The sequence below is a fragment of the Anastrepha ludens genome, chromosome 3 (assembly GCF_028408465.1).
Source record: "Anastrepha ludens isolate Willacy chromosome 3, idAnaLude1.1, whole genome shotgun sequence".
Taxonomy (NCBI): domain Eukaryota; kingdom Metazoa; phylum Arthropoda; class Insecta; order Diptera; family Tephritidae; genus Anastrepha; species Anastrepha ludens.
Window position 1 is genome coordinate 737,792 of NC_071499.1, and position 23,051 is coordinate 760,842.

The 23,051-nt window shown below is 36.8% G+C and overlaps 2 protein-coding genes across 3 annotated transcripts; one reads left to right on the plus strand and one right to left on the minus strand.

The window, feature by feature from the left end:
• Window positions 1-377: 377 nt before the first annotated feature.
• LOC128856796 (thioredoxin reductase 1, mitochondrial) lies at window positions 378-6,166 on the minus strand. Of its 2 annotated transcripts, none has more exons than XM_054092139.1 (6): window positions 5,942-6,166; window positions 3,919-4,136; window positions 3,726-3,856; window positions 3,435-3,664; window positions 695-1,451; window positions 378-635 (listed from the first exon to the last, which is right to left on the minus strand). In XM_054092139.1, the coding sequence occupies exons 1-6, from the start codon at window positions 5,955-5,957 to the stop codon at window positions 506-508; spliced, it is 1,482 nt and encodes a 493-aa protein (XP_053948114.1). In that variant the 5' UTR covers window positions 5,958-6,166; the 3' UTR covers window positions 378-505. The 2 variants fall into 2 exon arrangements, with proteins under 2 accessions (XP_053948114.1, XP_053948113.1); XM_054092138.1 differs by lacking the exon at window positions 5,942-6,166 and adding an exon at window positions 5,159-5,402.
• On the plus strand, window positions 5,521-22,746 carry LOC128856797 (C-factor). Its single transcript, XM_054092140.1, has 5 exons — window positions 5,521-5,870; window positions 19,736-19,787; window positions 20,062-20,252; window positions 22,092-22,241; window positions 22,304-22,746. The coding sequence occupies exons 1-5, from the start codon at window positions 5,745-5,747 to the stop codon at window positions 22,526-22,528; spliced, it is 744 nt and encodes a 247-aa protein (XP_053948115.1). The 5' UTR covers window positions 5,521-5,744; the 3' UTR covers window positions 22,529-22,746.
• Window positions 22,747-23,051: the final 305 nt, after the last annotated feature.

Below are 23,051 nucleotides of genomic sequence, written 5' to 3' on the forward strand. Positions count from 1 at the left end.
ATAACACGACCACCGTAGCCGATTAGTTGTGAATCTGGGTTCAAAACTCATTTGGGAAATGAATCATGAAATCATAGAAAATTGTTTTCTAATGGTGGTCACCCCGTGGCAGGCAATGGCAAATCTTCGAAAGTATTTCCGCCTATAAACGACCATCTGCCGCTCGGAGTTCGGATCAAGTTCTGTTATTGAATTAAGTTATATTCGTTTCTTTGACCCCATCCGAATTTTGTGGGATAAATATTATAAAATAGTGTTGCTACTGACTAAGGATATGATTTAAAATATTGTATACACCATACCCCACAGTACTTTCAAATCTAATTGTATTATTGAAGATGCCACAAGTCGAAGAAATGTAAAATAAAATTATGTAATTATATATGTATATCAATTTATTTTGTTCTTTTTTATTAGAAAACATATCGCGACCCGAACTGTCTCATATATAAATCCATGTATATCTGAGGCCAGTCCTTCATGAGTTTCAACCAAAACATTTCGCTTAACTGCAACATGTAGCTGGTGTGGGATCCAAGCCAGAGCGTTTTGTGATGGAGAGTCGCGTGAACTCCTCAGCCGTAGTCGGATGAATTCCAACAGTATTTAATAGAATTTTCATTGTGAGACCAGACCTGAAAACAAACAACTTCTTACAAAATATACATACTACATAATAGACATGGAATCTTACTTTACAGCAGCGGCGAAACCCTGCATAACCTCGCCGGCCACTGGACCAACATAATGTAATCCGAGTACTTTTTGATCCCCATTTCTTTCGGCAATAGCTTTAAGATAGCAATAACGAACGCTTTTTTGAGGTATGAAGAACTCTGTTGGCTTGTAGAAACCATGAAACACCTCAATGTTATCTTCCCCATATTTTTCCAAAGCTGCTTCTTCCGATAACCCAACGCACGAATATTCTAATGGGGTGAATACAGTTGTTGCCACATTGCTGTAGTCCATCAATTGCGTTGAGCTATCGAACAGACGACGCGCTAACAAACGACCAGCATGAATAGCGACGGGTGTTAGTTCCAATTTGCCGAGCAAAATATCACCCACAGCATAAATATGAGGGACATTGGTTTCTTCTGCGTCGTTAGCGACAATTTTATCATGCTTTACTTCAACGCCAGCTGCACTTAAGTTTAAGTCATCAACTAAACCCTTGCGACCAATTGCAAAAAGCACTGTGTCGAAGGTATCTGACCCTTCTTCACCGGTGTTGGAGTTTGACCACTTCACAAGAAATCGGCCATCATTGGTTTTCTCAACAGCCTTTGGCAAGGTGGTGAACAAAAATTTAACTCCACGCTCGACCATTGAATCTTTTATAATGCCCGCCATTTGCTGATCAAATTCACGCAGCACAACAGAGCGCACCATAACGGTAGCATCGTAACCAAGTCCCTTAAGGAAGCCTGCGCATTCTAGTCCAATGTCTGAAAATATGTAGTTAGATTTACAGTTTCGAATATGTATTTATATCAGACAAATGAGGAAAAGGTATAATTTAACCATTAACATCGCATCCAATAAAAATGAATTTTTTATTTTGGTCCGTAACCAAAGTGGTGAATTTTCGCCGCTACATTATAAAAATGCTCCTCAGTCAGGAATATAAGGGAGAGATAAAAATAATTCTCCTTCCCATGTTTACGAATATATAATGCATACATCCATATATGTAAGCTCAACTTACTGTGCTAATGGATGCAGATATAATTTGAGTGGGAAAACTTTAAACTTTTTTCTTTTGGTAAAAGTAAATTCTGAAGCATTTAATTATTTTTATGAAAACGTGTTAATATTAATTTTGCAAAATATTTAATGTATTTATTTTAGTTTTCTATAATGCACAATGGTTCCAGTTGTATCAAACAACGGCCCAAATCTCTGAAACTAAATGAGATTACGCAATGAAACTTGACACACATCAAAATGGGTACCAAAACAACGCCTGCCTTTAATATAGCGGTACTTTTAGAAAGTAACTACCGGATCCAAATTGCTAAAAGTTTAGATTCAGAGTGAATTTAAGTAAAAAGTTTAGTTTTTAATGAATTTTGCGAGATTGGCGGAAGGGTTGGTAAAGCCCTTAAGATGAAATATATCCCAAGAACCGCTGACCGCTCAATTTAGTATTGGTGTTAGCTTCACTTAAAAGCTCTTTGCAACTTTGAAATCAGACAATAACCATATAACTGTATTTTAGAACGATATCACTTCTGCGATATTTCACTATATATGTAATTATGAAAGATTTTTTAGGTTTGTACAATTTACATTTCTGGCCTTGGGTACTTCTAGTGTTCTCAGGTGTCATCTGAAGCTTCCAATGGCAAATTTGACATATTTCACCATACACGCATTCAGACCTTTTTGTACTCATTATACCCATTTTAGTGTTGTTTACAGTGGCAAAAAAAATGAAATTTAACCGTGAATAATTTCGTTCGATTATTTTTCACAATTTTCGATGTGGATGAAAAAGACAACTAAAATAATTATACGGCGAGCAAGCACCGTAAAAAACTGGTACAATGAATTTTCTCACGGTCGTTGTTCGCTGACCGACGAGTTCCAAAATCAGTTGTTGTACCAGAAAATATCGATGCCGTCAAAATTTCTACAAGCTCCTTAAAAGAATTTTCAGACATTTTGTAAAATGTCTGAAATTTATGATCATTGTAATCATTTGTGGAAACAAAGGTCTGAAATTTGTAATCATCCTCTTGTAACTCCCTTGTGCCAATGAACAATCTGCTGTTTGAGTTATTCCTAATGTACGGATACACCCAGTGCCCCTATTTTCTTTTATTCCTTTTCCGATGGAGAAGATAATACAATAAAATAAATTCCTCTTTATCGCTTGACATATGGGCAACTCGTACTTGTACGACAGCTAGTTGCATTGTGTGCGGACAAGCAAGCGTATCGTAATCATCGCTCCAAAAAAAAAAAAAAAATAATAATAATGTAGTGCCGCTGACGATACGACCCGTGTGCGGAGCTGTCGAATAAACAAAATACCACTTTTTTGATTGGAGAGTACAGTTGTTCTCCCCACAGTATTTGAAGAGGTCAGCATTAATATCAACTCTTCCCACTTTGTAGGTATCGCTTTCCGCACGAGGTTCCAAGGTTTTTTTTTTATCAAAATTGCTAACAACCATGTGCGTTACTTAACAATACTATTCAAATTGGTCACGTATATCGATAAAGAAAATATTCTTATGATAATGGTTATTGATAACCAGAAAACTATTTTGGATGTTAAAATGGTAAATCGTAACCAAAAAAAAATGTCTTCTTTTTTTGGTTAAATATTCCCCATCCCTTCCCCTCATTTTTGAGTAACATTTTCTTCCGAATGATAAAATAAATATTTTGTTTCTCTGGCTTATATAGTTACAAAAACTTACAACCAGCGCCCACTACCAGAGTCTTTCCTGGCTCCCGATCCAAACTAAAGATGTCATCACTGGTTATACCATGCTCTACTGCTCCAGGAATTTCTGAATATCTTGGCCGTCCGCCCACCGCGATTAAGACATTTTGAGCAGTGATAGAGCGTTCGGTTCCATTCTTCATCTTTGCCACAATTGTATGCGGGTCTTTGAAGAAGCCTAAACCATTTATGTACTCCACTTTTCTGTGAATATTTTTTAATAGCAATTAGTGAAACCATATTGTAGGCCAAAATGTGTACTTACTTATCTCGCAAGTCCACACGGGTCACCCAGTTGACAGATTTTATATGATTCTGCACCGCTTGAACTAATTTACTCCAATCAGGTTTTATCTTTTCTGGTTCCGGTATTTGCCAGCCATATGCAACTGATTCCTATAAGCATAAATATTATACAATTTAATAAATTTCGTTTATGACAGATTAATATTTCGTACATGCACAGCTTCGCCTAAATGAGCAGCTTGATGCATCAACTTTTTAGGAATGCAGCCGACATTTACACACGTTCCTCCAAGGCCCCATTTAGATCCAGCCGGCGAGGGCTTAACATAATCCAAACAGGCAACTCTAGCTCCTAGAGCTACTGCTTCTTTCGCACAGGCAAGGCCACCTGAACCTCCTCCAATTACAACTAAATCGTAATCGTAATCATCTGCAAATATGCGTTTGTATAATTCTCAAATATTCAAGTTTACATCCAGTTTTAGTCTATGCTGACGCAAAATAATAAATATGTATGTAAAAACTACCGGGAATCGTGGAGGATGTCAAGAATAGAAATTTAAAGGAAAGAAAAAAAAACAGTTAAGTATATGGGTTATGTGTATGATGCGTGTGACTACCATTCGATAGTGTCCGGATTCGGAACCCGCCGTGGGCATGAATCAGAAAAATTGTAGAAAAGGATATTTCGGTAATTATCCAGGTTATGGGACACATAAAAATTGATAAAAAAAGTAGAGAGGGGACCATTCAAAAGTTATTAACAAACAACACTTTTATAATGTTATTCTTTACTTTCACTAAATGCACGAAAGTATATACATTTAGGAGCCAAACTTAACGTTTTCTTTATATTTCTAAATACTCGGTAAATATTGACAGTAACTTAAATATATTGTTAATAAAAATATATACAATGTTTGTACCAGTTTCCCGCGTTTAGACTAACTTCACATTTTCTATGCCAAAATGATATTCTAGTGGGCAGATTGGGGATTTTTCGTAAAGTGTATACTACCCTATTTCTAATCTAAGATTTTAGTTGCCAGAAATCCCTAACTCCGCCCAAAGCTCCAAAATCAGTGGGCAATTACTACAACAATCCGCAAAATTATGATCTTACCGTAGTTCTCATGTCTCAAAAAATTAATTCATGGCAGTCACTTAGCAACAACGTGATTAACACCATAAAAGAAAAACTGTAAATATTTATGAAAAACAATTAGAACTAGCAGTCTTCCTGACGCTATCATTCTAGCATATACATAGTGAATAAAGATTGCTGTTAACTAAAATTTTATTATTGTGAAATACACTCAATGACTCGGCAGCTGTTGATTGCTCGTAGATATTACCCTGTTGTTTAATCTATAGGGCTCCCACTTCATACGTTAACGTCAATTCATTTATTCCAAGTAAATACTGGTATTATTATCGGCAATTGGAACTTACGTTTTTTAAGAGCTGGCGTACATGCAGTCATACTTTTTAACGCCTTGTCTGAGAAAGACCTTACGTACAATGCATTGCTTTTAAATGGTGACGTAGACCGCACAATTGTTATAACTTTCGAACTAAAAACCGTAAAAATTGGCATGTCTGTTATTCTCTATTAAACTAAGATAAATAGGCATAAATCCACTAGTATTTCACATCAAAAATAAAAGCTCTAACGAGAAAAACACATTATTAATTAGCCAACAATGATTTGACATTTCACAGACATTCGTGGAATGCGGTCTGGAAAGTACGAAATTGCATTACATTCATTGGAATTGAATTCAATAACACATTTGCCGAAAGGTGGGAAAAGTTAACAAGTCCGAAAAGATTGTACTTCGGAGTTAGTTTTCTGCTTAGGCACGAACTTAATTGTCGTCACATAAGACATTTACAACCTGTGTAGTGACGCATAATTCCCTTAGCACAGATTGTGAACCAAGTCATTATAATTGCCACATTATAAAACCAGTTACAAACACATCCATAACGTGTTAGCATTTGCATCAAGTGTGGTGAAGTGAGCAAAAGCTTTTAAATGAATTCTATACTAATTACGGGTTGCAACCGGGGTATAGGATTGGGCCTAGTTAAAGCGTTGGTGAAATCATCAAACCCTCCACAATATATTTTTGCAACATGCCGCAATTTACAAAAGGCTACGGTAAGATTATAAGTTTTATTAACACGTTCTGTAAACACTTAAAAAATAAGTTACATTGACAAAACACATACTGTTTATTGGAGCCATTATTTGAGTATTTTTTAGTTCCTGCACCACTATTAAGTTTAAAACCAGGAATAATATGACAACGAAATATTCACAGCGCTTCAAAATTACTTAAATTTATAAAATATAGTTTATCCAATAAGACACAAGATAAAAATTATTCACAAATTATATGTGGTCAACAACACAGCTCTTTATGCACAAATAGTTGAAAAATTCAGCTTTAAATAAACTTCACTTCCAATCTCACATCGCTTTTATGCGTATATTCCCGTTTGCTGAACCTCCAGTTTTCCATATTCCCATATTCCAGTCAATGGAGCTCCCAGATGTTTTTTTCTTTACTGAAGCAGAGTAGAAAGAGCTGCCAGAATAATGCAGATATTTTAATTCATTAAGTTCATGTATTTAATATTTGCTAAATGTACATTTATCCATAGACAAGTTTGTACCTAAATGCTACTAAATTTTAAATATTTTCTGCATTAAGAATCTAAAGGTAGAAAGCAACTATGGAATCTTAAAAAAATTGGGTATTTCTAACAGCATCTGAGCGCTTTTGTTGTTGTTGTTGTAGCAGTATCTACAATCTTTCGCTTTTGTAACAATCCACGGTTTCCAAAATTTATTGCACGAATTTTTTTAACTTCGTAAACTACTGATTTCAAAATGAAGTGTGAAAAATCCTACATATTTATTAAGTTTCCCCAATTTTCCGGCATGTGTATTAATTCCCAAGTGTTGTCAACGAAGTGAAATAAAAATATTGTAAGGCTTTAATCATTATGTGCATAATTCTGCACATGAGGTCCGAAGGGATTAAGCACTTAATCGCTCTTTTATTAGTTTACACGCTTAAATTAACACTTAAACTCAATGCTTACTTGCCAACAACTGTCTGTCTAGTGTTTACTTCCCTCGATTGAAGCCTCGTATTTATACCTGGCTACCAAACAAACGGCGATATTCCTCCACTTGAACACAAAAAGTAGTTAGGTAGTACCTGCTTAGGGTAGATTACCAAAAGCGGGTGCTTATTCTGCACTCGATGTGTAACCTTTGTTTTAGGTACTCAATGTAAAATACAACTGTACTGTTGAAAAGTGTTGGTGTATTACTTGGAAGAATTATCCATTATATGCAGTTAAAAATGCACCCATTATTATATTCCGCTACGACTTCGGACTCAGGACGCACATTCAGGACTACCGAGCTGTGCCTTTTCTGTACTCTTTCAAGCTTTTACCGAAAAGATAAATTCCATTAATTTTGATATAATCAAAACACTACCGATACAAAATCGTTCTTCTTTAAACAATAAATTAAATTCAATCACCGAACGGTACTTGATTTTTCCATTGTATAAAAACTGTGACACGTCGGTACTAAACGGCATTTAATAATGAATTGACAGATTGAAATGAAACTTCACATACGTGCATATGAAGAGTGGACCAACATACCAAAAAAAAAACATTTTTGGCTAGTAGCAATGCCCTCTCTTATCGAACCGCAAAACTTATTAAACAATCTGATATGTGGCACTTTCGAATAAAAAACACATAATCTATCCTTAACTGGGAGCATAGTAACCGCTCTGTGAGGATATTGCAAGGGGACATCAGGAGGTATTCCGTGGTTGTCCCGATGGCAGTAATTTGGCAGGTGTGCATATTCTTCTTCGGTCGGCCAATCGCTTTAAATGTCGCCACTACCATTTCTTTGCCTTTGTCGCAAGGAGAGCAATCTATCAAAGGTGACACAAAGTAATTTGGAGTTGTTAACAGTGTTTTTTGGTGGGCTCTCGACTTTAACCTTCAGCTGTAGTTTGACCTCCTTCGTCTAGGTGTGTCTAGGTGAATAGGGTCGCCTTAGATTTAGTGGGGGAAAGTTGGGAGATTCCTCGCGGTGAAGAAGCAAGAAAGGCTGGAAAGACAGTCGTTCTCTTTTGAACACCAGCCCTGGAAGTTGGTTGCTGAATATCATTTAGTAGCGTGGATAATTGTATCGATAGCCTTCTAAGTAAGTTCGCTCACCGCTTCGGGTTCGACGAAACACAATAACCAAAAATAGTTCGAACCCTGTGGTCCTATAGTCCTATAAGTACCAGCTCTGATTCTATAGTAAAGATTTTTAAATATTTTAATTTGCGAATAAACAAAAATAGTCCTAAATGTTAGGTGTGTTTTCTTACGCGCATATGCAAGGCAATAAGCGCACAGTTTTAATAACACTTGAAATAATGATGAAATCGGAGTTTCCAGGTTTCGTTTTATGGCTTTTATCGGCTTTTGCAATCTGCTCTATCGACTGTAAACGAAACGTTAACAGAGGAGACGTACGCTGATAACGTGCAACACACTTTAAGAATTCTGAAAACAATTGTGACATACATATGAATCAATATACGGTTTTCTATTCATTAAAAACTTTTCTTAGCGCTTGCATTTTCTAGTTTGTAATTTACTTCAATATTTTATTTGATATTTGTTGAACAGAGATGCCAAATGTCTTAACGGATTATAGGCAATCAACGATGTACATACGTATGTATGTTTTCTTTGTGCTGCAAGCGCAGATGCATATGCAGAGAACGTTTAGTATAAAATAGATAAGTCTCAATGGTAAGAACGCAGATTTTTTGGGATATTTGATTTGCGAAGTCAGCTCGCCATAGACACATTTTTCACCTCGAAATAATAGCAACAGAAGGGATTGGTTAAATTTCACAGCAGTTGAGTATTATACGCATAAAATTAAGAACAAAGAATGCTACCGCTGTCGGCTAGCTTTTTTGTTTTCCATATCATTGACAAATCTTTCTTTTTGAATTACAGTGCACTCGCGGTAACTCGAATAGCCGCTAAGTCGAACGACGTGCTAACTCGAACACATTTTTTCCCCTATTGACTTCTTTGTAACTCGAACAATAAAAAAGCGCTATAGCTCGAACAAAAAAACAAATTTATTTGTACACACATTCTTTTCAAACATGTACATTTTGTACATAGATACATATGTAATAGTATATGTATATAAATTATATGTATACTAGTGTATTGTCCATATGAATATTTCGGCGTTAATATCCCGTTAGTTTTCTGGGAACAACATCTTGCATTGACCAAATTGCTTTAAATTTGTCATTTGTAGTATATCAGTGCACGTGAGTAATGGATCGTAAAAGGTTGAAGTGTTTAACATTAAAAGAGAGGGCTGAAGTCCTTAACAAAATTAAACGTGGACGTAGTGTTACTTCTCTAGCGAAGGAATATGGGGTAGCCAAGTCCACCATAAGTCTTATAAAAAAGAAAGATAAGGCAATTTATGGCTTGCACTAACGCTACCGGCAACCATAAGCTTAAACTTCTCGTTATTGACAAAGCAAGAAATCCTCGTGTTTTCAAAAATTTTAACTGTCCGGTGGAGTACAAAAATTCCAAATCAGCCTGGATGACTTCGGCGATTTTCAAAGACTGGTTTCATAATTCGTTCGTGCCGCAGGCAAAATCCAGATTCATTAAAACAATTTTTTTAACCAAGTTAAATGACTTTAATATTTAGGTAAGAAAAAATTTGAAAGATGGGGACTACCTGAGAAGGCTCTTCTTCTAATTGATAATGCCCCATCACATCCCAACGAAATCGAATTAAAGTCCGAGGATGGTTTAATTTTAACTATGTTTATGCCGCCGAATGTGACACCATTGATCCAGCCAATGGACCAAAATGTAATTCGTATAACGAAACTATACTACAGAAATTTTCTACTGGCCTCCATTTTCAACAATCGATCGAAAAATCGATATCGATGACTGTTTTTTTAACATAGCACACTCAATTGATAAGTCGAACAAATTCGATAAATCGAACAGCGCCTGTTTTAATTAGTTCGAGTTATCGCGAGTGCACTGTATTTCATATTTCATGTGAAAAATCTTTCATATAAAGCCCAAAGAGGTAAACGGGCATTCATAAATACATCTTTATGCATGCATACAAACTTACACACAGGAAGATGTCATATGCACAAGTTAACAGCCAAATCATCGAACGTCCCTCGCAATGAATTCACCGAGCAACCCGCGCGCAAACAATGTCGCTGAACCCGACCACATATGCAACATAAACAAAATAATGTGAGTCGGAGCAACGGCCAGCCGTTTCCGTTGTGTCGCAAGCATTGGAATTCTGATCGGAAATATGCTGAGTCGGTTTTACAGACCACAAACCCATGGCATGATCTTTATGTACTTATTATGTATTTAGGTTTAGATTCATATTTCCATTTATGTACTTAGCTTTAGTCTTTTATTCATTCCATTCTTATAATCAGTTTTGTCCAGACAATTGTTTAATAAAGAACGATTGACTTTACTCCGGCACGCCGCCGTTAATACTTGATGTATTGATTTACACTGTTGAGCCACAAGGCCAATAGTCCAACAAAGGGGACGAAGTCAAGTCTCCCAACCTAAACATCCTAAAGCTAATTAGAATCAAGAAGTAGCTGAGACGTGTCAGCAACACCCGCCGCTGGACCAAGGCATCATCACTGCTCCAGAGGGAAAGTGAACGACATATAATTGGCGCCCAACAGAGTTAAAACTGGAATTAGATAATCTTACGATGTCTATTAAGTTAGGAACACCATGGCCCTAAACAAGAACATGTAAGTGAATGTTCGGTAAAAGTTAGAAAAAGTATTGATGAAAAACTATTTTAAATAAAAAAAAAAATTGTGAATAAATTGGCAATGCGAAAGTGAGCATTACGGTATAGTCGCGAAATTATTGACGTGCAAGTGCAGTTTTTTTGTTGAAAAAAAAAGAGAAACAAGTTGATATTTTCGCTTCATTGGCTGCTCATGACTTGGGCTTATAGAAATATAAAGATAGAGTACGACAGTGACGAAGAGCAAGAAATAGGATTTAGGCCAGGAAGAAACGGTCAATTAGGAATGGAGCCGGCATTACTAAAAGCGTTAGTAGAAGGTGCGGTAAACAGTGCGCTCCTCGAACAAGAGAGGAGACTAAAAGACGAGTTCCGAGCGGAACTTGAAACAGTTAGAGGTCAGGTTAATGCGTTAAGAATAGAGACCCCACAAGTTGAAACATACCAGAGAGTAACAATTGACCCTAGTGTGGGATGTGAGGTGAATTAGACATTGTAAAATCTGTGCCTAGCTTCAATGGAAATCATGAGGAATACGTGTCGTGGCGGCAGGCGGCTATAGACGCATATGAGATTTTCAAAAGATACGTAGGCAGCGAGGCGCATTACGAGGCTGTGGCCATTTTAAAAAACAAAGTAACTGGTCCAGCTCGTGCCATCCTTACGTCGCACAATACAGTGCTTAATTTTGACACCATTATCGCTAGGCTCGACTGCTCGTACGCAGACAAAACATCCTTGCGCGTACTTAGGCAGCAACTAGAACTGGTTAGGCAGGGTGACCTAAACTTAATGGAATATTACGATGAGGTAGAAAAGAAGCTCACTCTGGTCACAAATAAAATAGTAATGACTCATGACGAGCAAGCTGCGTCCATTCTTTGTGCAGAAATTAGAGACGATGCACTACACGCTTTCATGGCAGGACTTAGGAGGCCCCTAAAATCTTTAGTAATCCCAGCGAAGCCCAAGGATTTGCCATCTGCATTGCCCGTGAGGCTGAAAATAGCATCGAAAGAAGCGCATTTGCTGCATCTTATGCTAAAGTAATTGAAGAAAGAAACCATAGCGGCGATAATACTAAATTTGGCAATCGTAACCAAGCTAGACAAGGCAGGGGCCAGGAAAGAAATCCACATTTTGTGGGAAATCAAGGCCAAAACAGGGCACAGCAAGCTGACCCTAAAACGCTAGCGAATGACAAAGAGCCACAATCAAAGTATTAGGCTCAACCCATGGACATTGATCCTTCGATGTCCAAGTTAAGACAACAGACCAATTGGGGAAAGCCACAGGGCTATTCTACACAAGACGGGGCTCGGAAAAGGCATAACACACGAGCGCCTACCCAAGACGAAAAAGAATACGAAGAAATGACCGAAACTGCGCGTGCTGAAATAGATGACGAAAGTGGCGAACCCGAGGACAACGATTTATTAAATTTTTTAGAGGTCGTTCCCGATTGCCGTTCGTCGAGCGTCAATTGGCTGGCAAAACATTAAAGATTCTTATCGACACCGGGGCGGTAAAAAGTTACATTAAACCCGTAAAGGAGTTAAAAAACGTAACACCAGTCGACACCCCTTTTACTGTGAACTCCATTCATGGGTCCAGTAAAATTCAAAAAAAATGTTCAATAGTAATTTTTGGGAAAGTTGCCACGTTTTTCATATTAGATACCCTTGACACCTTTGATGCTATAATAGGCTTCGATCTGCTCACGCTGGCGGGGGTAACTATTGACCTGATGGAAAACAGCATAAACTACGGTAATACTTCGGAAATACTCAATCACCATCCGTGCGATAACGTGAACTTTACACGTGTCGATGATATCGTAGTCCCAAATTCCGTAAAAGGCGAATTCAAGAAAATGATACTGAAGAGAATTAGTGCATTCGCGACCTCTAACGAGGCACTGCCTTACAATACTTCAGTCGTCGCCAGGATCCGGACTGTAGACAATAAGGAGGTATATTCAAAGCCCTATCCATACCCAGTAGGCGTGTCAGATTTTGTAAACAACGAAGTCGCACAGCTGTTGAAAGATGGCATCATAAGGCCATCAAGATCTGCGTATAATAGCCCAGTCTGGGTTGTTGATAAGAAAGGAATAGATTCCAACGGGAATAAGAATAAACGGCTGGTCATTGACTTTAGAAAACTAAATGAGAAGACCATCGCCGACCGATATCCGATGCCGAGTATCCAGGTAATCTTAGCTAACCTCGGAAAGGCTAAGTTTTTTACCACACTGGATCTTAAATCCGGATACCACCAGATTTACCTAGCGGAGGACGATCGTGAAAAGACATCCTTCTCGATAAATGGCGGAAAATACGAATTCTGTCGTTTGCCCTTTGGCCTAAAAAATGCGGGAAGCATTTTTCAAAGAGCAATCGACGATATCCTGCGAGAACAGATCGGAAAGATATGTTATGTCTATGTGGATGACGTAATTATCTTCTCTGAAAATGCCGCAGACCACGTCCGCCATATCGATATAATACTTCAGCAACTTTGCGATGCTAACATGAGAATCTCCAAGGAAAAGTCGAAATTTTTTAAAGAAAGTGTCGAGAATCTAGGCTTCATTGTTACTAGCGAGGGAGCAAAAACAGACCCAGAAAAAGTCAAGGCGATCCAAGAGTACATTGAACCAAAAAATTTATACTCTCTGAGATCTTTTCTAGGCCTAGCCAGCTACTATAGGGTGTTTATCAAAGACTTTGCAGCCATAGCAAGACCCTTGACTAATATACTAAAAGGCGAAAACGGCACTGTAAGCAAACACATGTCTAGGAAAGTAGCAGTCCAATTTGACGAATCTCAACGCGACGCTTTTAACCGATTGAGAAACATACTAGCATCAGAAGATGTTATGCTCATGTACCCTGATTTCAAAAGACCTTTTGACTTGACTACAGATGCTTCTGCAAATGGCATTGGAGCAGTATTATCTCAAGGCGGTAGATCCATCACCATGATCTCCCGAACGCTAAAAACGTGCGAAACTCACTATGCTACCAACGAAAGAGAGTTGTTGGCGATTGTATGGGCCCTCGGCAAACTGCAGAATTACCTTTACGGTACAAGAGAGCTACATATATTTACAGATCATCAACCTCTCACGTTCGCAGTGTCTGAGAAAAATACGAATGCGAAAATCAAGAGGTGGAAGGCGTTTATTGAACAACATAACGCCCAATTGCATTACAAGCCAGGGAAAGAAAACTTTGTCGCAGATGCCTTATCTAGGCAAGAGCTTAACGCTCTCCAAGACGAAACGCAATCAGACATAGCCACTATTCACAGTGAGGTATCCCTTACATACACTATACAAACAACTGATAACCCCCTAAATTGTTATAGAAATCAGATAACTTTTGAAGAATCACGTTATTCGTTGCATCGAAGACTTATTCTATTTGGCAAAAAAACCCGTCTTTTAATTCAATTTACAGATAAAATTAATCTCATAGAAACATTAAAACTTGCTGTGAACCCCGATGTTGTAAACGCGTTTTATTGCGAACTCACAACTTTAGCTGCATTTCAACATGAGCTGGTTTCAATTTTCCCGACAACCAAATTCTGGCATTGCAAAAGAATAGTGTCAGACATCACTAACAAAGACGAACAGGTAGAAATAGTCAACACCGAACATAATCGTGCGCACAGAGCGGCACAAGAAAACGTAAAACAGATACTTCGGGACTACTACTTCCCAAAAATGACTAAATTGGCCTACGAGGTTGTACTAAATTGCAAAGTTGCTATCGCCGAGTACGACCGACACCCCAAAAAACAAGAACTCGGGAAGACGCCAATTCCCTCATTTGTCGGAGAAATGTTACACATTGACATATTTTCTACCGATCAGAAACTTTTCCTGACTTGCATCGATAAATTTTCCAAATTCACCGTCGTCCAGCCCTTACCTTCTAGATCAATAGTCGATATTGTTAACCCCATTTTACTTATAATTAATACATTTCCAAACACAAAAACCGTTTATTGCGACAATGAGCCAGCGTTTAATTCCGAAACGATCACTTCATTGTTAAAAAATCAGTTTAACATTGACGTTGTAAACGCCCCCCCATTACATAGCTGTTCCAATGGGCAAGCGGAACGTTTCCACAGTACATTAATAGAAATCGCAAGGTGTTTAAAGTTGGATAAAAAAGTTAGCGATACAGTTCAGGCTATCATGAGAGCAACAATAGAATATAATAAAACCATACATTCAGTAACAGAACAAAAACCACTCGATGTAATTCACTCTATACCGGACGAAATTAAGCAAAAAATCAAAGATCGACTAATAAAAGCTCAGCAAGATCAATTAGCTAGATGCAACCCGAACAGACAGAACAGGATGTTTGATGTAGGAGAAAAAGTTTACCTCAAAAATAACAAAAGATTAGGTAACAAACTATCTCCCTTGTGCACATAGGGCGCCGTACAAGCAGACCTGGGAACGTCTATACTTGTTAAGGGGAGGGTGGTCCATAAGGACAATGTGAGGTAAACATAGGTCATAACGCATAAGATTCTTACAGATAGTTACTACAATTCAGTTTAATCATTTCATACAGGTTCATCGGAGTGACCCTCATACTCTTATCCACAACTCACGCACGCATCACCGATTTCTCGCACGCAAGCTACATTCCGATATTGGACGGAAACGTTTTTGTATGGGAACAACATAGTTACGTGAGACATTCTACAAATTTATCTAATTTCATGAGCATTATAGATGATACAATTAAATTATCAAAACTTTTCCCTCAGTCACACATGCGAAAATTGTTAGATGTAGATATCGACCATATTCAGAATATTTTATCTAGCTTAACGGTACACCATAGAATGGCCAGAAGTTTAGACTTTCTAGGAACAGCTTTAAAAATCGTTGCAGGTACGCCTGATGCATCAGACTTAGAAAAGATTAAACTTACCGAAGCCGAGCTCATAGAATCAAACAACAGACAAGTAATAGTAATCACTGAAGCACAGAAACAAATTAACCTTTTAACTGATGCAGTAAATAAATTAATTAAAGAAAAAAAAGGCGAGTTCGTAGACTCTCCTCATTTGTATGAAACTTTACTTGCACGAAATAGAATGTTAACCACTGAAATCCAAAAGCTTATGCTCACTATAACGCTCGCCAAATCTAACATCATAAACCCCGCAATTCTCGACCACGAAGATTTAAAATCAATTTTTACCGAACAGCTCGCAGAGGTCCCAATAGTTAGTTTAATGGCAGTATCAAATATAAAAATATTTCAATCAAATAGAGTAATCCACATAATAATTGAATATCCTAATGTTAAGACTATTTGTAAGAAGGTTATGATATATCCTGTTGCCCACAATAACACCATTCTGCAAGTACATGATGACATAGTAGCTGAATGCGACGATGGAGTCCTAGCTGTGACAGAATGCGCTACAACCAACTTTGCGACGTTCTGCAAGAAATCTGCTTATGACACATGCGCCAGCGGATTACATTCCGGAGGTTCAGCGTTATGCCACACACAGCCAAGCCACTTGGAACCGATTACCCTATTAGACGAAGGAATAATCGTTGTCAACGAACTATCAGCAAGAGTAAGAGTAGATGACGGCCCAGTGATGACAATTGAAGGCACACATCTCATCACATTTGAACGTATTGCGACTATAAACGAGACCACGTACATTAACTACAATGGTGTTGTAAACAAGAGTCCAGGCATCGCGGCGTCACCATTGCTGAATATTACAGGACACGACCAAGTGCTCAGCCTACCAATGTTACAAAGGATGAATGAGCACAATCTGCATATAATTCAGAAGTTAAGAGACGATATGTTTTCCGAAGGGACTCCCAGAGTCTGGTTCATGGTTGGTGTAACACTCAGCCTTGCCTTTGGCTGTATTGGCATCATCTATCAGTGTTGGTACCGGAGAAGATCTTCCATCAAATTGCAAGAACTGGTAAAGGAGTTAAGTGTCACCGAGGACGGCAACAATCTTAAAGGGGGGCTAGTTAACAGCCAAATCATCGAACGTCCCTCGCAATGAATTCACCGAGCAACCCGCGCGCAAACAATGTCGCTGAACCCGACCACATATGCAACATAAACAAAATAATGTGAGTCGGAGCAACGGCCAGCCGTTTCCGTTGTGTCGCAAGCATTGGAATTCTGATCGGAAATATGCTGAGTCGGTTTTACAGACCACAAACCCATGGCATGATCTTTATGTACTTATTATGTATTTAGGTTTAGATTCATATTTCCATTTATGTACTTAGCTTTAGTCTTTTATTCATTCCATTCTTATAATCAGTTTTGTCCAGACAATTGTTTAATAAAGAACGATTGACTTTACTCCGGCACGCCGCCGTTAATACTTGATGTATTGATTTACACTGTTGAGCCACAAGGCCAATAGTCCAACAAAGGGGACGAAGTCAAGTCTCCCAACCTAAACATCCTAAAGCTAATTAGAATCAAGAAGTAGCTGAGACGTGTCAGCAACACCCGCCGCTGGACCAAGGCATCATCACTGCTCCAGAGGGAAAGTGAACGACATATAATTTACATACTGATATGTGAACTTATACGACTGCGAGCACTTGTCACAAAAAAAAATTATTACGATTTAAAAATGCTCAAAGATTCAGCCCGCACATTCATAGGTATAGCATTGTGCAGAAAGGTATGAATCATGAAGCTTCAACAAAATTGTTCATAATTCATTTAGGATAATTTTTAGGCCTTTAGCATGAAGGATTATTATTCGATATATGAATTTTAGTATTTAAGAGAAAATCTATGCATTAAACCTTTGAAATAAAAAGGGTTTATTGACTGATAAATTTCCGTTTAACAATTTGAGGTGTTGATCCCTGTTGTTATGAACACTACTGTACGTGAATACAACTCACAGAAGTTTCAGTGATTTCTTCAATATTAGATGTTAGGCACTTTGGTCTTCATCCGAAAGCTATGTACATATGCACAGTAACGGCCAAAAAAAGTCACACTCCTGCTTCAGAATAACATACCCACCCTATATATATACATCCATATGTCTTTGTGCATGCTTCATCAATTGGAGAACCTCGTACATTATTACATACACTATTAATTTAATAAATATTTATCTATTATGAGAGAAAAAAAATTATAGCTTCGAAATTTTGCAACTTAGTTATAAGCTACTTGTCGCTGTTTTTGAGCATCTTACTGTATTCATCCGCACACAATGGATACACAGGAGCTGCGACTGTCGAGCATTTAGAAGACATATTTACTTACGTGCACTCGCTGTGATAAAAATTCACGAGTCACCAAACTTTGGCAAATAATTCCAAATAATAAGAAAAACTATTTTGGGTTGGCCGTCGTCAGTGGTTTATTCAATTTTAGATTTAGAATTTTTGTCAACATCGAGAAAAATTCGCATATGGAACTGCGCGTGAGGGGCGTACTTTGCTCCTAGAAATATGAGGTTGTCAGATAGGTCTGGTTGCCTTGTTTAACAATTGTTTAATTTTTACATATTTATACCAGTCTTTATGCGCATACTTTGATATACGAATATGTACTTTCATGCTATAAAATAAATACATATATAGAGAATCTTCTTCTTCTCTTGATTGGTGAGATAACCGCTTAAACGATTTTTAGTAATTTTCAGTAGTTTTTTTTCGTGCTAACCGTCACCATTTGGACACACCAAGTGAAGCCAAGTCCTTAAAATAGGCGTAAAAACATGTCTCTTGAAACATTTGTACATCAACTATCATTTCTTTAACGACGTAATTCAGTTCCAAGAAATGATTACGATGTTTACGTTTTGCACTACTTATAAAAGGGTCAGATCATACATTTGTTGAAATTTCATTTCTTTTCTCTTGGCTTTCGATTCGTTGAATAACTAGGTTGGTCATCAGCTAGTGAAACTTAAAAAAAAAACACAAAAAAATAATTTGCTATGGAATTTCCAATTCGCATTAAATAATTTTGTTTACGAACAATTTTTTAGCTGTTCATAATTTTTCATAGAGGAAAATTTGTATGAAAATTTTCGGGATTTTTGTCAGGTGATAGGCGGTGATTTTTTCAATTGAATCGGAAGAACAGACTCTAATGGCCTCTGGTGACGCTCCAGCATGCTTGTCCAGCAGGCTTATATGTGTGCGTGTCGGGTGACACTCGTACTTGCTTCGTGTCACACATACTTGTTGTCGGCTTTTGAATGATGAAAATCAAAAATTTTAGATATTAGCGTCAAGCACCCGACACGCACACATATGAGCCTGCTGGACAAGCATGCTGGAGCGTCACCAGAGGCCATACCCTTTCATTTATTTATAGTAAGAAAACCGAGCGGCCGTCGTAGCCGAATGCGTTGGTGCGTGACTACTATTCGGGAGTACGTAGATTCGAATCTCCGTGCATGAAACAGCAAAATGATAGAAAAAGTTTCTTCTAATAGCGGTCGCCCCTAGTTAGGCAATGGCAAAGCTGCGATTGTATTTCTGCCAAGAAAAAGCTGCTCATAAAAAACATTTGCTGTTCGGAGTCGGCTTAAAACTGTAGGTTCCTCCGTTTGTGGAGCAACTTCAAGACGTGCGTCACAAATAGGAGGAGCTCGGCCAAACACCAAACAGAAGTGTACACGCCAATTATTTATTTATTTTTAAGAAGACCGAGCCAACTTATTATTTTTCTAAGGAAAATTTCAAGCGTTATATTTTATAATGGCATTTATTTTTGCCACCAAAATGAGGCGGTCTTAAAAATGAAATTTTGATAGATACTTCACGTGCAGCCTAAGGTCCAGTTTTTCAGTGTAAGTTTAACTGTTTAACTGAAAAATTGAGTGTTTAAATTTAACCTAAATTCAACCTAATTTTGGTAATTTTTTTAGACCAGGTTTAAACGAATTTCTAGTTTTAGGAGAAACGCTTACAAAGATGACACATCGGACACACTTTCATATGTACATGATGCATATTTAGTACACATACATATACATATACTTATACATAAACATCCAAAATTTTAAATCGAAAATTGTTATTGCAAATAAATAACCACAATTAATTCTAGGAACTAATGGACTTGGCGAGCGGCAATCCCTCAATACATGTCATGGAAATTGGTAATACATATATTAAATATTATTTACTTGCAAAACTGATGATTAAACAAACTATTTGAGCTTAGTTTTTTCGGACAAATATTTATGCTTAGTATATTTCAAGATGGAATATTAAACAGAAATGTTAAATTACTAAGACTTTCAAAGTGAAGAGTCAAAATAGTTTATTTTGTCAAAGGCTCGCATTCTTACTTATAACATATAATAATCTAATACATACATACAAATGTGTGTATGTATAGAAGTTTTCCTAATACGTATTTGGTTTTTTCAGATTTGAATAATTTTGATAGCTATACGAATTTAATAAGAAGTATAAGTGACATTGTAAAGGAAAAAGGACTGAATGTACTTTTTAATAATGCTGGCTTTGCTCCCAAATCTACTCGTATAACCACTATTAAGCTGGAGGATTTGATGCTGAGTTTGCAAACTAATACTGTTGCGCCTATAATGTTGACAAAGGTATTGAAATATATACAATCAGTACATACTTATAAACTTAATTTAGAAAAAGAAAAAAAGGAAACGAACTTTGATCAATTTCAGCTAAGGTCGAACCGAACCGATCATTTTAAAGAGCACAGCCATGTCTTTTTAGAAATCCAGTATTTATACTAATAAAAACGCAAAACAGGCACTCAAATCTAAATCACACTAATTTTAACTCCTAAGATATTATGTTTGTAAAATACAAAAACTTAGTTTTGCATGTGTAAATTTAATTATTTAATACTCATAGTTGAGCAATTATATTGTAATGTAAAAACATTAGCTTATCGGCATTTCACCTTGTTATTGGCACCTATCTGTGCAGAACTGACGTGAAAACAGAACAATTGCTCACAAGCCGCACTTGATGGAAAGCAAATTACGAGTATATTTTAAACCAATTAAACAAAAATGTTGGTTTGGATACGAGTATTGAAAAATGTTACAAAAACTAAAAGCTGATAATATTTTTGATAATGAAAGTTTACAGAAATGTTCGGTTAACTTCGGCTCTCTTTGGTAGAAGTCGAACCGAAACTGAACTAAAATTTTGTGGCCGATCATTGCCAACCCGAAACCGAAGCTCAGCTGTTCTCCACAAATTCCCACTTACACACATTTATATATCCATAATATCAAAAACAAACATGTCCACATATTATTTTTAAAAATGTTCTTTAATATCTACATATCTATAATGTGCGTCCACCGTAGCCGAATGAGTTGGTGCGTTATTACCATTCGGAGTGCGAAGTACGTTGGTTCGAATCTCCGTGAAAATGAAAAAAAAGTTTTTTAATAGCAGTCGCCCCTAGGCAGGCAATGACCATAAAAAAGCTGCTCATAAAAAAAATCTGTCGTTCAGAGTCGGCTTAAAACTGCAGATCCTTCCATTTGTGGAACAACATCAAGACGCGAGCCACAAATAGGAGGAGGAGCACGGCCAAACACCCAAAAAGGGTGTCAGCGCCAATTATATATATATATATACACATATATATAAATATATATATAAATATATTCTTCGTACCAGCGTGTGTTAGCGTGTTTTCTTGGGTTATGGGTTATCCAGCTCAGCATCCCGATTAATTTTCACGGGAACGATCTAGATCATTTTTATGGGTGCTGACAGTACTGAAAACTTCTGTTTTGGTCAAGAATGACAGATTGTCTATCAACAAAAAAACAAAAAACAACCTGCATTTGGAGGCTTTATATTCATTAGTTTATTTAATTAAAAAATCACAATATTGCCAAGCCGTTCACTGAATGTTTACAAACAAGTAAGAATGCTAAGTTTTAAATGAAATATATGTAGTTATTTATTCCAAAAAATCCCCCTCTACTTCAAAGCTCTTCTCCCAACGATCCTCAAATAATTTTATATCAACTCTGTATTGACTTTGCTGAAGTTTGAAGTTCTGTTCAGTTTTTTGTGGAATTGTTAATGACGACGGCACTAACTTTCCGAGCAGCTTTTCCATATGTAAATCGTCATGTGTCACTTGTAGCTTCACAAACAGTACAGTTTACCTTTAAAGCTCATTATATTTGTATGACTTTCTGTTACTAATAAACCTTTAAAGACGAAGAATTTTAACATCCATCACAACACACAAATTGCAGGAGGATGTTCGCGCCAGTTATGTATATTATATATAGTGTACATATATACCAATTCAGTATGTAAGGGTATATAAGAGTTAAATTACTTGAATCAATCAATTTTTGATGCTGATAATTGAAGTTATTTACATATTTATATACGATACATATAACTAAAAATGCACGTAATTATTTAAATACTTTAAGGCTTGCCTTCCTCTACTGAAACAAGCATCGGCAGCTAATGAAAAGGAGGAAATGAGTGTAAGACGCGCTGCTATCATCAATATGAGTTCTATTCTTGGGTCAATTGAGGCTAATACCGATGGTGCCATGTACGCATATCGCACTTCAAAGGTTAAATTTAAATACAATATTTGAAAATTATATTTATTGCGTTTTACTATTTTTACACACAGTCTGCTTTGAATGCTGCTACCAAGTCAATGAGCATTGATCTTCTGCACAACAAAATTCTTTGTCTAAGTTTACATCCCGGCTGGGTGCGTACTGACATGGGTGGATCCAATGCACCTCTTGACGTGAATACCTCCTCCACTAAAATAATTGAAACCCTGTTAAAGTTTAATGAGACAAACAATGGTGGTTTCTATCAATATGATGGAAAGCGATTGCCTTGGTAAATAATTTTTATTGTTGTTTCTGATTACATATTGTTGTTGCTATATAATATCGAGGCTGTTAATATATTTAGTATATCGAATCCAAATATGTAAATATGTGTTTGTAAAGCTTTTTAGAAATCTTAACTCCACTAGACAATTTTCTGGATCATATATTTACTTACATAAATCAAATAATGGAATAAATATTTCATACATAGTTCATTCTGAACGCAGATGCTTTTAGTGTAAATTAAAATGAAGCTGATTTGAAACAATTTTAAATTTTATCATATATACAGGCACTTTAGTTTCAAAGGATGACGGTTACAGACTGCTTATAGCAGTATTATTACAGTTTCTGGTAAAAGAAAATGTTGCATGTATCTATTTAAAAACGGGTTTGAACATTTTTATCATTGAAAATTATTAAGCGCTCGAAAATATGCAAAAACGGCACGACATAAAAATCGGCACGCAAGAAAAATGCGCAAACCTATCAATACTAAATCCTGATAAATGTATATTATAAATTTTATTTTTT